General features: G+C 43.9%; 1 protein-coding gene across 1 annotated transcript; it reads left to right on the top strand.

Annotated features, from left to right (window-relative positions):
- The first annotated feature begins 101 nt into the window (after positions 1-101).
- On the top strand, positions 102-14,115 carry LOC113425678 (uncharacterized). The gene is made up of 5 exons (XM_087972865.1): positions 102-573; positions 10,129-10,166; positions 11,395-11,461; positions 12,679-13,125; positions 13,492-14,115. Exons 1-5 carry the CDS (start codon positions 102-104, stop codon positions 13,986-13,988), a joined length of 1,521 nt encoding a protein of 506 aa, XP_087828991.1. The 3' UTR covers positions 13,989-14,115.
- The last annotated feature ends 3,474 nt before the right edge of the window (positions 14,116-17,589 follow it).

Here is a 17,589-nt window from a genome sequence, read left to right on the forward strand (position 1 = left end):
GCCGCGGGGGCGGGCGCTCCGCGCGAAAGGCTCCCGCTTGACGGGCGGGCGGAGAGGCCAACCGGAGGGCGAGGGAGGCCGGGCCGGCGGCCGCCGTACCAATGGGAACGCGCGACGGGCCGGCGGGGGGAGACGGGCAGGTCCCTGACGAGGGAGCTGCGGCGCAGTCGGTGCGAGCCGCGGAAGGAGCCGCTGCTGCTGTTGCTGCTGCCGCTGCGGGATTGGCGGCCGGGCGGACGGCTGAGTCGAGCCGCAGCGGGCGGGCGTCTCCGTGGGCGGGCCGGGCGCCGCCTGACGATTCCCGGAGGCCTCCGTCCGCCTGGCGGGGCGATGGAGCAGCTCCTGGCGACGACGGGCTAAAGGCAGGCAGGCAGGCGGGCGGCGGCGGAACGGCTTCGGAGAGGATTCACTGGCGGCCGGAGCTGGTGGCGCTTGCTCGGCCGGGGAAGACGGAGTGCCTCGCCGGGGTCCCGCTTCCAGCAACGGATCTCCCGGCCGCATTTTCCGGCGAAGCTGTTCCCGTAGCTCCCTTCGGAAAGGAGGGGAGTAGCGGCCGGGCATTTCTAGGACCCGGTAACCGCGGTGGCGGGCGGCCTGTCAGGGCTGGTTTTGGGGGGCGCTTCTAAAAGGGCGACCGAGGACTTTCCTCCGGGGTCGGACGCGACCGAGAACTCCCGAAGGGCCTAGAAACGCTGCTGCGGCTGCTGGACCAGCCTGGCCTTTTCCCCCTCCAGCGCCGCTTGTCTTAAAAGCCCCCTTTTCAGTAGGAGAGGAAGAAAACGGGGCTGCTTTTCCTGCTGCATCGTAGCGTGTGCAGGTATCCTCTTTCCCCGCTTTGAAACGGGCAACCCGCTGGCGTAGCCTAAACCAGGGATCCCCAAACGTGGGCCACTTGAAGACTTGTGGACTTCAACTCCCAGAATTCCTCAGCCAGCTTTGCTGGCTGAGGAATTCTGGGAGTTGAAGTCCACAAGTCTTCAAGCGGACCACGTTTGGGGACCCTTGGTCTAAACTCTTGGGTTTTATTTTTATTTATTAACGTTTTTGGATAGCACGCAATTGTTCTGGAAAATAGCAAATTGCTATAAATGTTTGCTAATAAGGCTTACTACTGTTATGTAGCAGTTGAGCGCTTTGACTTGATTCTGCAATAGACCCACCTCTTTACAGGGATAGAATAGAATAGAATGGAAGAATAGAATAGAATAGAATTCTTTATTGGCCAAGTGTGATTGGACACACAAGGAATTTGTCTTGGTGTAAATACTCTCAGTATACATAAAGAAAAGACACATTCGTTAAGAATCAAGTATCATAACGTACAACACTTAATGATAGTCATGGGGTTCAATCAACAAATCCTACTAGGAAACAGTCCATATAAATCGTAAGGATACAAGCGACAAAGTTACAGTCCTACAATCACAAGTGGGAGGGGATGGGCGATAAGGAGTGATGAGAGGATTAACGGTAATAGTAGTGCACACTTTGTAATAGTTGAACAGTGTTGAGGGAATTATTTGTTTAGCAGAGTGATGGCTTTCGGGGAAAAACTACAGATTTTTAGTGTAACTTCCGGCGATTTTGGTGTCCCAGCTTTCCTCTTCTCCAAACAGGATCGTGGGGCAGACCTGGCAACAGCTGGGACTGCTGGATTCTTTTCACAAGAATTATCAGTGTAATGAGTCTGCCAATATGAGAGCACAAAGTACTTCCAATAACTGCATATGCAAAGGTAAACTACTCCTTCAAGTCATAGTCAATTGCCAGCATCTTCCCAGGGTTTTAAGAAGAGACTGGACAGCCACTTGTCTGAAATGGTCTGTGCTTGAGCAGGGGGTTGGACTAGAAAACCTTTTTCTGTGATCTCAGTCCAAATTTTAATTAGATCTGACCCTATTGAGTATTTTGCAGTCAGGCAGCTGGACGTTTGTATGTAAGCAGATTTTGGGGGGATAGAGAATATGAACCATTTGAGAATCCCTAGGATTGTTTTGCATCTTTCAAAGATTGAATGAGTTCCCAAGGCTATGAAAGGCATTTCACGTGGTTTCAAAAGCTGGCGTGCTAATAGAGTTGCTTCCACAGGCTACATGAAAAGTTGCCTGTCTCTGTTGCTCCTGTAAGACTTGCTAACCATCCCCAGTGGTTTCATAAGAAAGTGACAAAAAGTTTACATTCTCTCTCTACAGAGGTCCAAATGGGTCCTCCTAAGCTGCATTGCAAGAACATCATTAGTTCTGAAGAGAAAAAGGTGGACTCCAAATCTTGCTTTCCTCTTACAAAAGAAAGTGGGGTGTGGGTTTTTTTGTTTTTTGTTTTGTAATCCAAATACAAGAGGGTAAACAGGGAGAGAATACTTCCTTTCTAAAGGAAACAGCTTAAGAAATTTGATACGGTAGGAATTTCTGTTGTTTGCCAACCATCTATTGTATTTGAACTTAAGGAAAAGCTAGTAGTTTAAGAAAAGGTTTTAAAGATGGTAAGTGATGAATACAGGCAGTCTTCAGTTTATGACCAGAATTGAACCCAACATTTCTTTTGCTAAAAGAGAGTTAAGTGAATTTGGTCCCATTTTAGTTTCTTGCCACGGTTGTTGTGAATCACTGTAGTTGTTAAATTAGTAACATGGTTGTAATTGAATCTGGCTTCTCCATTGACTTTGCTCATCAGAAGATCACAAAAGGGGATCACGTGATCCCAGGATACTGAAACCATCATAAATATGATCCAGTTGCCAAGGGTCCGAACTGTGATTACGTAGCCCATGGGGTCATTGCAATATTCGTAAGTGTGAAAAAATGGGCATAAATCACTTTTTTCAGTGCTGTTGTGAATTCGAATCGTCATTAAATATACTCGTAAGTTGAGGGCTACCTGTATTTACAGTATGTGAATAACCATACAGTTGATAGCAAGTCCCAAAATTATACTGGAATACACGCACACACAAACACACAAATGTCTGCGCTTTTTTATACATTAAAGACTTTGTCTCTGTTTATCTGCTTTCAGAGAACTTTAGATCTCAATATTTTTGATTTGAAGCTTTTCAGCAGAATATTGTAAAGCTGCAGAAGTATTTCTTGGAACTCAAAAACACAGTATTTCTCATTTCTTACTGGAATGCACCTGACTCTTGAGTAGGGGGCCTGCTTTCCATTCGGTGCTGCTTTATTCCCAATGGCTCAGAGCCGTGTACACAGAAAACCAGGGCATTACAAAAATATGGCACTGATCAACAGGGATGGAGACATCAGTCATAAAATATCCTAAGTGCTTTCTCTCAAAACCAAGTTTTTATTTTATTATGGAAATTCATCTGGGATGATGGAATATAGAATATTCTGTTCTATATTCTATTTGGGAGTAGGGAACTCTTCAGTATAAATCTGAGGCTCCATTTTTGTGGGGTTCCCCAGCCTGCTGTTGAATACACCACTTCTGCACATGCACGTTACATGGCTTTCTAAGGCCTTCTTTGGTTTGCTTAGTCTGTCACTGAACGAAGCCTCTTCCCCCTTAACCACTGTATGAACCAGTGCTGCCTTGTCTGTCCAGTGGTGATTCAGCACACGACCAAAACAAGAAACACCAGACGAGATCAGCATGATTGCAAAAGAGCACTCTCACAAATTGAGGGACAGAAAAGACACATACAAAAATGCAGAGGGACATATAACTAAGAGAGAATCAGAGTAAATAGCCTGAATCTGTAATGAGGGAATCAGGAAAATTAAGGGCCAGAATGAGCTAAGACGAGCAACTAAAGCAACAAATAATTTTTAAAAAGTTTCAATATGTAAGAAACAGGAAGAAAGTCAAGGAAACAAGTCCACTAATAGGAATAGATGGAAGAGGATAGATAATAGGTAGCAGGGAGAAAGCAGAACTGCTTAATTCCTTCTTTGCATCTTTTTTTTTTTTTTGCAAGAGGAAGAAACAGCCCAACTTATCAAAAGCAACATCATGAAAGTAGAAAGGCATACAAGTCAAAATAGACAAGAAATTAGTAAGAGAATACCTATCTACCCTGGACAAGTACAAATCACCTGGATCAGATCATTTATACCCCAGGGTTCTGAAGGAGCTGGCAGATGTAATTTCAGAGACAATGAATGTAATCTTTCAAAGCTCATGTAGCACAGAGGACTGGAAATGAGCTGATGTGGTTCTAACACACACACACCACACACACACAGGGGGAATAGATCTAGGAAATTATAGGCCCATCATTTTCCCATCAATGCCTGGGAAAATCTGGAAAAGATAAGTGGCAGATTAGTAAGAACCTAGAAATGAACAAGATGATTGCTAGAAACCAGCATGGGTTTGTAAAAAAAAAAAAGATCATGCCAGACAAATCTTACTACCTTTGATAGTGTGACTAAAGTCACACTATCAGAGAAATGCTGTGGACATATGTGGAAGGCATTTGACAAAGTAGATCACATATTTCTTAATAAGATAGAACAATGTGGGACAGACAATACCCGCACCAGATGGATTCATAACTGGATGACCAAGCCACATTTAATGTGTAATCTTCAATGGAATTACAATGGAGTATCCTTAGATTCTAGCCATACCCTTCAACATTTTCATAAATGATCTAGATGAGAGGATGAAAGGGGAACTTATCAAATCTGAGAGACACCAAGCTGGGATGAAAGCCAACCCTTTAGAAGATAGACTCAAGATCTGGAAGAACTTTGATAAGACTTGAACACTGGACCCTATCTTACAAAATGAAATGCAATGGTGAAAAAAGGCCCTGCATTCAGGTAGGAGAAACCAAATGCACGGTTGGTTGGTACCTGGCTCAACAGTACGAACTGGGAGAGATTTAGATGTCCTAGTGGCCCACCACTTAAGCATAAGCCAACGGTGTCCTGCAGCTGTCAGAAAGCTGATGCGACTCTTGGCTACATTAATAGGAATAGCATCAAGATCATAGAAGTGATAAAGCGAGTACAGCTTTATACCACACTACTTATGCCACACTTGAAATCCTGAAGGGATCAACTTGATCTCCAAAGCACTGGAGGGTAGGAGAAGAAATAATGGATGGAAGCTTGTTAAGAGAGGACCAAGGAGAAATTTCCCGATGGTAAGAACAATCAATGGAAGAGCTTGTCTCCTGGAATTGTGGGTGGGCCATAATTGGGAGGTTTTCAAGAATAGACTGGACAACCGTCTGACCGGGATGGTATAAGGAAGGAGCCCCCAACATTTCCGGCTCTAAGGATCAGGGTGGTGGTGGAGGGGATGGTTTTGCGCGTGTGTGACCACTTGTGCAGATGCAGTTGAGCACTTGAGCACACTCCTCTGCTGCTCGCATGGCCCAGTTCCTGCCAGGCCAGGCTGCAGACTAAGACTTGGGGACTTTGGTATAAGGTCTTCTACCTTGAGAAGCGGGTTGAGCTAGAAGACCTCCCAGATCCCTTCCAGCCCCACGATCCTACATTCTAAATTGGGTTGTGCTGGTCATGCACCTAGGAAGGGTATTTCTGGCAACAGATGACCCTGGGGAAATGGTCTTTCTCTCACTACGGCCAAATTGTTGTTACATATGTACACCCCTGTTTATCATAAGTAGTAGAATGGGCAGACATTCCAAAAGTAGCTGGCAAAGGAGAAGGGACTGCAAGTCTGCCTAGCCTACCCAGCAGGGTGCTCATAAGGAGCCTGGCGGTGTCCCCATTAGAAGGCAGCATTGCAGGCTTGGATCCCGACCTGCTCGAGGTTGACTCAGCCTTCCATCCTTCCAAGGTCTGTAAAAGGAGGACTCGTTGTTGGGGGCAGTGTTGTAAAGCAGGGGTCTCCAACCTTGGCAACTTTAAGCCTGGAGGACTTCAACTCCCAGAATTCCCCAGCCAGCTGGCTGGGGAATTCTGGGAGTTGAAGTCCTCCAGGCTTAAAGTTGCCAAGGTTGGAGACCCCTGTTGTAAAGCATTATTTTGCAGCATATAAGTCTAAGTGCTATTGCTATAACTTAGTTTCACAATTAATATTAAGGGCAGCTCAGCATGTTTTATGCTAATTCTCTAACCAGCCTTTGTAATTTTGAAATTATCATTTATACGTGAACCAGGCCACCTTGGCTTGCTTAATAACAATGAAAACAAACGATTTACTGTTACAAGCCGTTAAACTGTACTGCTGAGCAATGCTGTTGAGCCTCTTGCTATTTTTGGCATTTGGGTGTGATGCATGTTCTTGGCCAGAGAATCTGGTTAAACGTGTGGCAGCTCTTTTAAGGTGCAGGCCTCTAATGTTAGTAGATTTTTCACTGTGCTTTGTTATGTTTTAAAAAATTGTCCCGTTGTGTATGAAAAAATTACATCTTCATAAAGACTTGTACTGTGATATAAATTTCTTAACTACAATTAAAATCAATTACCAAATCTTGAGCGTTTTTTTCCTTAAAATTAGGTACTGATAGTTGCAGTGGTTTGGTGTAATGTGTGGACTAAGCTATTGGTGTGTAGGTTGCCATTTATCACCAGAGTAACATTTGTATGAACCAACCTGTTGGCCACCTGCTATATGGGAATTCTGTCTGCATGATACAGGTGGATTCTGGGTTCCCCAATTGTTTCTGGAAATAAACACAAACTGCATCAGCAGATACTGCTTGTTAAGGTGGTTCAACTTTGCCATGCAAAACACAATGATCGGGGAGGGGGGTGGGTAGAATTGGACCATCACATTAAATTGTGCACTTTCACAGCCTGGCCAGTTTGCACAACCGTCTTTAAGGCAGCTCTGGGCACAGCGGGTTGCAAGAGTCTTCATTGGAAAACGGTTTGAACATGGCCGATATTTTGATGCTTGGATAAAAGGCACCGGGGGTTCATGGAGGCACCTGGAGGCTCCCCCGGGAAGAGAGCCCTCCTGTTGGCACCGGCATCTCCGTGTCCAGCCAGGGCGCAAGCAAAACGGCACCGCTGGCCTGGCCTGGCCTGAGGGCAGCAGCGTCCTGGGCTCCGTCCGGCCTGCCCTTCCTAACCTCAGCCGGGGAGGGCGGGACAGGTGTGGGGCCGCCACCCCCGAGGAGCCCCCGACCCTCCTGGGCGCAGCGTCCAGGTTCCCTCGGGACGGCTCAGGTGGGCCGTGGGGGGGATGCGGGGACACGAAACGCCACCAAAGAAACGGCGGGCTCCGCAGGCCCAGCAAGCGGTTCGCCGGGCGGCTAAAGCGCTTGGCCGGGCGGGGCGCGGGTTCCGAGGCGGGGGCGGCGGGGGCGGCAGTTATGCGCTCGGCCCCGCCGCCCGAGGAAGAGGAGGAGGAGGCGGATGGCGGCCGGGCGGCGGTGGGGCGGCGGCTGCTGCTGCTGCTGCTGTGGCTCCCGGGGGCGCTGCTGAGCTTCCTCCCGCTGGCGAGCCCGCACCCGAGTGAGTGGCGGGACGGGCGGGGAGAGGCTGCGGCGGCCATGGCCGAGGCGGGGGGGGGGGCGGGAAGGCCTCCGCCGCAGAGGGGCCGAGGCTCCCGGGGAAGAGCCGGAGACCCCCGGGCGGTTGAGCGGGGCCGGGCCGCCGGGCGTTTCCTTGGCGGCGGGAGGGCCAAGCGAAGCCCCTCCTGGCGCCCTCGGGGGCCTTTCGGTTCCCCTCAGCGGCTGAGGCCGGCGGGAGGCGAGGAAAGGCAACGGGGCCGCCGCCGCCGCCTCCCCTCAGGCTTCCCTGCAGCTCTGCGGCCGTTCCCGCCTTCGCAAGCCCGCCTCGGCCTGTGGCCTCTCGGGCTCTCCTCAGCTCCGCCCCGCCATCGCCGGTCCTTCCGTGTGGGAGGCTACGCGGCCCTCCAAGGGCTGTCGGGACGTTTGCCGTTGCCGGCTGCCTTCCTCCATCCCCCGTTGGGCTATCCCTGCTTAGCCCCTCCGCCGTTCCTCTTCGGGGGCCAGAGCTCTTCAAGGGACCCCCCTTTAGGCAGCTGGCTTCGTTTTGTTTTCGACCTGTATCCATCCCTTCTTCGCTCTGGGCTTCTTCTTGGACCACACCCTCCATATTCTTCAGAGGCCAATTTCCTTGGCACCAGTTGCTTTCATTGTTCCTCCTAAACGTCCTCACCTCCCATTTTCCTGCAATCAATCAATCAATCAATCGTTTATTGTCAATGCACAACATCTGTACAATGAAATTGCAACGAGCCTCCTTGGTGCTGGCCTTGCACGTCTGTCATATTCATCCTAATTGTGGTGTTTATGTTGCATTCAGAAGTCTGACAGCCCGGGCATAAAAGCTATTTTTCAGCCTATTCCTTCGACCGGCAAAGGGGTTTCTATTTTTGCGTCTTCGCATTCCCAACCCATCTCACAAGGTTGCTGTTGTGGAGAGACTAGAGCAGGAGTCAAAACCGTGGCTCTTTCACTCCTCTGCTGCGGCTCCCTGTCGCTCAAAACATGCATCATAACTGCCAATGTGCAACACCCGCCGGCACGCGATTTATTGAGGGTGACGGCAGGCAGCAGCAGACAGCATTTTTTGTTTGTTTGCTGCAGGTGGATAATTGAAGCTCGGCTTTTTATTTCATAAATACTATAGTTTTTTTATACATAGCATAAAGGTATATGCAGTGTTATATGCAGATGTGAAAAGGGTTTTGTGGCTCCCGGTGTTTTCTGTGGGAAACAGGTCCAAATGGCTCTTCGAGTGTTTAAGGTTGCTGACCCCTGTTATAAATACAAGGCTCAAAGCAGTCCACAACAGGAAAAAAAAGCCACAACCTTCATATAAACTGAGCAAAACAAAGCAGTGTGGCCCCAAAGAAGAGCCACCACATCCATTCTGTAATGGGAAGGGTCCATTGTTCTCCCCATTTGAAGATTCTCTGGGAAAATCGAGGCTCCGGTGCCTTTCCTGACAACCAGTAGGATGGGAACTGGGAACTAGGACAGCAGCTGAGGGGGCTTCTCTTCATGGTTCCTCTCATCTTTGAGAGAGATGATGGATTCTTCTAGGATCCTGTAAGATCTAATTAACAAATGACATTCAAACTACAGCAGTCTTCCTGCTTTCTGAAGACTAAATCTTACTAGATGGAATTTTTTTCTGAATGTACATTGATATTAAAATGAAGTATGTCCTTAATAGCTTGTGCTGTAATTCATAGATAAATTTGCAAGCCATCACATTTACACACACACATTTACACTCACACACACAGCGCTTTGACCTCAGTATTTCCTACCAGCAAACATTCCCAAAGCTGTTTGAAACAGGGCTGCAATCGCTAACATTTTCTTTTTAATTTCACCCTCTCACTCCCTTTATCATTCCCATTCAAATCTTGAAAATACTTCTTTCACTTCAGTTTTATCCCAACATCACTTAATTCTTAATTCCTTTTATTCACAGAGGTTCTTTGTTTAGCCTTTTTTTATCCACTTCCAGAATAATTGTCAAATCACTCTGTATTTTTTCCTGTGACTCTTTTTATATTAACTGTTCCTCAGTCTTTTTTACTACAATTTTGTAGCTGTTTTTTAAAAATATATGCACATTATAGCTTCACCTAATACTGCAAAGTGTGCTTGTTCAGGGTGGTTTTCATATTAGATGAAAATATGGGAAAACACACCCGAGTTTTAATGTTTTGGTTGACTTCTTTAATTTTCATCAAAATCTGCATTCAAGGTTTTCCCTTTCAAATCGGGAAGAAGAGATATTCATTCCATGTTGCTTCTTCTTGGGACTAACCAGCTGGAATGGAACTTGACTGCTGGGGAGGAACTATACCCATCCAGTTTACTTTCTTGCATTAGGAGTGAAGTGGTTTGCTTCTCATCTCAATGCAGACTAGTTTCAACCCTGGATAGTTTTTTGAGATCAGTTTTTTTATTGGCTGAGATTGTTTTGAAAGAGCAGTTTAAGCCGTTCTCCTAATGTGGCTACCATTGCATGGCCAAGATTGTAACTCAGTGGAATTATATTAGAAGACTTCCCTAACCTTACATTTGGATTTGCTCAAGTTATTTCAAAGGGATGGTGGCAATAGATAACAAAGCATCACGATTTTTCAAATAAAAAAATGAAGAAAATAACTGTCATATAAAATGAGCTGAAAATCAATTGCTGCACAGTGCGACTAACTCTAATTTTGTTTGTTTGTTTGTTTCTGGTTTTTTTTTAGGTGTGACACACCGTTACGAAAATGTTAAAGTAGTGGAGGTAATGTTAAGTTTCAAGATAAAAGGAAATAGGCTGTATTTCGGATGCCGTAAATTTCTTAAATCACTTCTGATCCACACAAAAATATGAATATTCTCTTTCTCACGCGCAACCAAGCATGTATTCCCCATACAGGCTGCATTTACCCATTGCACTAAGACGTAGCTTGTTGATAGTAAGCCTTAAAGTATAGCTTAGAAATCACAGTGCCTGGGTTCACGCAATAGGTAAAACTAAACAGGCAGTGTTATAGCTAAAATGATTCTACTCTAATAAAACAGGGGAGAATAGGTGTGTAAGTGTGTATGTAATGGGTAAACTCCCTAGGAAGGTTGCAAACAACAAACCCAGGGTGCTGCAACCAGTTAATCTAAAGCAGGGGTGTCCAACCTTGGCAACTTTAAGACTTGTGGACTTCAACTCCCAGAATTCCTCAGCCAGCAAAGCTGGCTGAGGAATTCTGGGAGTTGAAGTCCACAAGTCTTAAAGTTGCCAAGGTTGGACACCCCTGATCTAAAGTTTAATCATATTAAAGGAATTCTGGGAGTTGAAGTCCGCCAGGCTTAAAGTGGCCACGGTTGGAGATCCCTGGTCTGGAGGCGAAAGGAGAGCTTGCTTGGATGCCGTGGGGATGCATTACAGCCCTGTGACTGTCTCTCTTTCAGATCAAGCTAGCGCTGTGCTTTCAAAATTGGGCTGCATGAACACCAGGTGATCCATGGTTGCGTGGGAAGAAACCATTACAATATTGACTTCTATTTATTTATCTGATGCAGTTTAAAACATTTAATTTCTATTTGGGGGTTGTAATGTGCCTACTATATCAGGACTGTACTACACTTATATGATAAATTGATAACGTGTATTGGCGGTGCCTGCTTAAGATAATTTTACCGATAAGGAAGTAGAATCCTTACAAGTTTGTTGGCCACTCTGCCAAAGAACTCTGAAACTTTCCTTCCTGCCCAATTATGGATGGGCCCACGAAGAAAACAAAAACAAAAAACACGCTTGAGAATCTTTATATCAGTCTGATTGTCTTGACACCTTGAAGTTGGTAGAGGTTCAGTTTGTGAGGTAAGTGTTCAGAACTGTTATTGAGGTAAAGGCTTTTGGACCCTCAGCTTCAGGATTAAATATGTTCTCCTGACAGTACATTTAAGCATGCAACAAAATAAAAAGCTGATAGCCACAGTGAAATGATTCATTTCCCCCTCCTCTTCAACAGATATCTGTGCAGCCAACTACAGCTGAAGAGGTTGCATCGGAAAGGACAGACCCTATTGAAATCCTGCGTAAGAATTCCTTTTTCCCCCCTCCCATTATGTGCTCAAAGTGACTTGACGCCCAGTCATTTTCTGTTGTTGTCTCAACTGGCCTGCTGTCATTGCATGAGCTTTCAGTCTTTGCACAAGTTAAGTTTATTATATGGTCATTATTTATGTTTATTACCTACACTTACTTTGTAATGCGTTTGTGGAGGTGAGGGTCAGGAAAAAGAGATATCTGGACATAAGGGATGAACCAGTGTTATGGCTTCGTCAAATTTAAATGCAAATGTAGATATCCACAATGGATTTCCAAAAAAGCTAGAGTGATCATCACACGCTTGAATAAAATAAACACAGGAGAAAATGGACACTGCTATTTTTTTCCAAAAATATTCTTCCCCGTTCTTTTGAGGTGTAGGTCAACCCCCTACCAGAAGCCCTTCATGTAATTATTGTAGACTGTGGTTCTAGGAATCCAAAGTTCCTTTGATGGCACCACCCTTTAAGACAGTGGCTTATTTCAAAAGTTCTGTCTTTGGATGTTTACCTTTTGTTGGGAGCAGATTAAAAACACCACCTGTGTTCCCATCTCTTTGGCTTTCCTTCTTAGCGGCTCATAGTCTCTTGATATTGTTTTCAGGCTCTTTGTTATACCGTTCATTCTCACATGAAAGAGGACAAAAAGGAATAATAATCTCTGGACAATTATTTTAGCACACCTCTCAATCTTTGATCTTTGCTCCTGGGAGACAGCATACTTCTCTAGATAAGATTGTCTGGTCTACAAAACTGAGATTTTGTTCCCTGGAACAGTGAGTCTCTTATCAACAACAGAAACGGGTTTTTTTCCCCTGAGGAAGTCTAGTCTACTTTTTTTCCTCTCATAGGTGACATCTGACGATGTCCTTTCTCCAGAAGTCTGCATACTTTCATACAAGGGGAGGCTTTGAAGTTGATGGTTTAGCTCCAGCAGGGCCGGACTGGATTACCTGGATAACGTTCTTTATTTTTTGAGAGCACGGGACCCTTCTGGTAGCAGAATATATAGCCAAGCCATAAAACATAACAGAATTCAAATAATTTCATCTGAATTTAAACTGGGAATGGCTATTAATGAAACACAGAGTTGTTTCAAATTGTGATATGTAGCAATGCAGGCATGTTCATAATACATGCCTTTTTTCACAGAAGAAAAAAGTAAACAAGGTATACATTTAATGGCTTTATTTACTGCTTTACAGAACCTTCCAACACAGGTGAAATTGCAGCAAAAAAGGAAGAGCAAACTTTGAATGATCTTGTGAATCTTTTGCAAGATGTGGTAAAAAATATCCCCACAGAACTTGTATTGTCCAGTGAACCACCAGCAACTATTTTGGCACCCAGGCTAGTAACTTCTCCATCCGTAGCAATGGACACTGTTTGGGTGAATGTGAACCCCACAAATAGTGACAAGTCCAGAACAATTGCCTTGATGAAAAAGAATACTCCAACTACAACAGCCTTTTGGAAACTCAGAAATGACGCGTCTGCATCTGTTATCCTGCATTCCAACCCAAGTCCCTCAGAATATCTCCCAAGTGACACAAGTGAGTCTGTTATTCTGATTTCTGAAGAGCCAAATCCAGGAAATACACTGAGCACCATTTCAGTTCAGTTGGAAAAAGAAGCAACCACTAAGAAAGAAGGTAAGAGTTTTGATCAATTAACAAATGGAGCCTTGGCTAGTCTAGTGGAATCGCTAAGGAATGTACAAAAGTTACATAGGACACTAGACAATAATGAGCCACAGCAGAGAAGCCATCCAGTGAAGTTGGTTCATCATAAGCCTAGAGGTTTAGACGTCTTAGAAGCAATTGATACACTAATTACAACCATTAAGAATGCACCTTCCTCTGTTAAAAAAGACCCAGATCTTCATGAGTATGTTGAGCAAGCAGAGGGTTACTTAAAAAATGCCCTGGAATTATCAGGGGAGGCAGAGAGGAAGCTGTTGCAGAAGAAGGAACAGCAGATGAAACTTGACATTGAGCTTCTTAATCCCCCATCAACAGCTCCACCTATAACAGAAATGAAGTTGGACATAGAGCTGCCTTCCTCCCTCTCATCTGAAGCATCTGAGACAGAGATAAAGCTGGACATAGATATCACTCCTTCCTCGTCAAGTGTTCCACCCACCACACAGGTGGAGATAGACGTATCTCCTTCCCCATCAACAACTGCATCTGTACCAGAAGTGGACATCATTTTGCCTGCATCTGAGTCTCCTCCAGAAAAGAAAGCAGAAGACACAGAGAAAGAAATGGGGAAATTAAAAGCATTTATTAATTTATTATATGGCTTTAGTCCTGAATTAACTGAATATGCAGAGAATTCACCACATAAAAAGATGGCTCAGGATATTGTTGAAAGATCAATGGAAGTCCTTGATGCCATAAAGAGTGTTTTTTGCGGAAATCCTACAAAGCAAAGTAAACAGATTTTGAAGCAGTTGTTACAGAAAGACGTGGAGCTTGTAAGACAAGCCATGAAGGGGAAAAAAGCCTCTTAAGATACATTTACTCCTTGGCATTGTAGGTTTTTATGAACAATCAAGAGGTCTGGTTTCTTAATTGTAACAGCAATTGAAATACACCTGTAGCCATTTTCATGCCTGAAATTAAATGTTTGTTTTTAAATATTTTTGTTTTCATTTTTTTTCTTTGAATTGACATCTATTATTAAAGATTAAGGAACAAATAATTAATTTAACAGTTGTATGTTAAAGGTCATTTCAGAAAATTCTGTTCTTGTCATTGGATTAACTGAACAATTATTTACAGTTCTTGCTGTTCTACGCTTTTCTTACTGAATTCTTACCTGGATGAATGACCGTAAGATTAGTGTCTAGGAAGTGGGCAAGTGCTTCTGGGATTGATGGTTATTCATTGTTGTTTGTTCTCAGGAAAGGAACTCAGAAGTTATTTGTGGACAGCAATGTTGCTGATAGCATCATTAATCCATACTTGATAGGATAAAAATTCTTGTACATCGGATACGTGTTAAACAAATTTGGAAGCCTAAACAGATAGAAATAAAGTGAGAAACGCACCTTTTAAGACACTAACATTCAAGATGAATAATGTAATCCCAGGACAAAAGATTCTATGGAAAGCTTATTTGAAACATTAACAAGATTTATGCTCATGTAGAACACAAATTATTTTTTGTGCTTTTGCAGTGTTACTCAGTTCAATGAATTAGTGAAGAACAAATCAATTGAACAAGCAAACAAGCTTCCTTTTTCGATTGAAAAGTGTTATCTGAAGTAATTATGTTTTGGCCTCCCCTGAGTTGCTTTTGCATTTAGCTAGTCAGCAACACCTGTTACAGGAGTGTGGCATAAATTTAAGCAAGCCCCTCGTGGACGGGGGAGTGCGGCTGGCTGCTGCAGAGAAGGTATCGAATGCTACACGGCGATATTTCGTTCAGTGTGTTTATGTCTTTTTTATGTGTGTCAAAAAGAAGTTCTGTAAATTATTTTGGGAAGGTTTCAAGGAGTTAGACAAAGAAGCCACTGGCACGAAAATTTCAGGTAATCCATTCCTATCTTTTGCAATGCATTTTGAATTTCATGTCTGAATTATCCAGACTCATTTATTTTAAGTCTTTTTTCTTCAGAATAAATGTGATTTGATTCAGCTGAGATGAGTGAGAGAAAACTGCATACAGCCTTTGGGGAGGAAGTTTTAATTCTCCCAATTCAGTGATTTGAGCAAAGTTCAAAACCGCCTCTTATTTGGACATTTTCCACGAGAAGGAAAACGGAGCACATTTATTTTATAAAAGGTTATTATTACTTGACTTTATGAGAAGATTTTTCACACGACCTAAATGATCAAAATGCTTAAATAATTGAGTTTTTTAAGAACAAAAAATCAGTATCTTCTTTCTTTGATAACTGTGGCCGCCTTTCAAGCTACATAGATGTAAGGCAATTGATTTTGCATGTGCAAAATGATAGTCTTTGTAATATTTTCACTGCACAAAATGCCTCATTCTCTAAGTTGCTGCAGCTTTCAGCATGGAATGACTTCCCGATTTGTCATCCCACAGTATTTGGCTTCCCTAATCTGGAGAAGTATATGGACCTGGTGTCTTCTGGGCTGGGTTAGATTTTCCAAAATGCTCAGCAGATCAACTGAGACACAAAGCAAATTGAAGTAGAAAATTACCAGTTTTTCACATGTCCATTTGCAGTCCCCTGTTCATAATAATGAGGTAGAGTAGCAATTTTATTTTAAGTTTGCTATTCTACAAGTAGAATTGGTCCAGAAAGGGGAGGAGAATTCTTGTGCTCTCTTTCTGAGAGACGGAAAATATGGATAATATGGCTCTGGAGTTATACTAATTTAAGCAGCACACAATCCCCTGGGCATTAGGAACGAATTCATGGAGGGAATGTGGCAGTTAGAATATTACCTGCTCACAGACAGAATCTCAATGACAGAGTCTCAATGCTGTAAAAATGGCAATAAGATGAAAATGTATAAATAAGAATTGCATCATTTAGCTGTAAATTACACAGCAAGTACCAAGAGATAAAATGTTAACCAAATTGGCTGAAATCAACAACAACAACAAAGAAAAATGCTTTCTCTAATCTGACAATTACAGTGTGGAATGCAAACTCTGTCCATAAGATTCTCAGCTGGAGCGACAAATCATATGAAGATTTTAGTCACTGTTACCATTATTTGTTGAAATAACACGCCTGATTAAATTCACATTTGAGAGGGACCTTTGGGAAGTTCCTTTGGGGTGGGTCCTTGTAGTCCGTATGATTCTGCTGTGGTGACTGAGCCAAAAGTGTGATGCAGTTGCAACAACAAAACAACAACAACAACAAAAGGCACATGCTAGTAATACGGTGTCAAGTTCAAGAGACGTGGTCGTTCTTTATTCTCCCTTTGGTCATTTCAGCCCCAACATAAGAACACTCTGCTTTCTTGCTCTCTCCACTCTATTATGGTTAACATTTCCAAAATTTGCAAATCGAATCATGGGATTGGACAGACGCTTCCCATGAATTACGTACTACGGTAATTTCTTACGGTTGTTGCAAGCTATAAAACCAAAGTGGAAAGTCCTCTAACATTCTCAGAGGATCTGTCCCTTAGATTTGATGCAGTGTTAACTTATTAGTATTGTCTGTGTAATCTTACTGCATCCTCGGTTTTTCTCTGGAAGGTATGTGTGTGCGTGTCTGTAGAATGACCCTTAGTTTATAGAATATGAACACCTGGAGAATCACAAACAGGAATGTCCAGGGTGGGGTAGGGGGGTGGAGTGAAAAATACCAAGAGGGTTGGCAATTTTGCGATCAAAGTCCCATATGGACTTCACATCCCTGGAAAAGAATGATGCTCAACCCCCTTTGGCAGCTGAGGCCCTTTCATCTGCCACCGACACACACACGTTTCATCTGTGGTATCACAATGCACAAAAGGGAGCAAACAAAAGATCTTAGAAGGTGATCCAATGAAATGGCCCAGAGCCATAAAGCTGCTACTGTCAGTTAACCTATCTAGTCAACAGTAGTCAAAGCAGCTCAGATTGAAATGGGGTGGAGAAAACAGTAAGACTTAGATCTAAGGAACCTGAGACCTGCATTTCTTTTCATTGCTGTGATTGTCTTTGTTTTTTCTTCCAGTGTTAATGTTTTAATACTCCCCCAAGCCACCAAACACTGCCTGGTGAGTGGGCATTAAATCAACGGATTAGATAAATCTTAATAGCTTTGAAAGACAATCTCAGGATCCAGAATGCCTCCTATGAGGAAAGAGGTAGCTTTCAGGGATTGAAGGATCTGAAAACTCCGCAGCATCCATCAAGAGAAGAGATGCCCACCAGGGGACCAAGGAGAGCCTTCAACGTTGGTAGCCTTCCTGCAGTTGGCAGGGTTTTGCCAAAGGCAGCCCAACAGGGGACAGCCTGCAGGGATCCCACTGAAGGACAGCAGCTACTTGCCTTCTCCTGACCAGACTGCCATTGGGACCACTTAGGGGCGTGTTTGTTCATCCGGTTTCTATAGTTGCCCATCCCGGTAAATGATTCTGGGCGGCTTATAATGAAACATAACTTACAATTAAATCAATTAAAACATTAAAAGA

Source organism: Notechis scutatus, chromosome 11 (assembly GCF_049901735.1).
Source record: "Notechis scutatus isolate UNSWTSFEM ecotype Mainland chromosome 11, rNotScu1.2, whole genome shotgun sequence".
Taxonomy (NCBI): Eukaryota; Metazoa; Chordata; class Lepidosauria; order Squamata; family Elapidae; genus Notechis; species Notechis scutatus.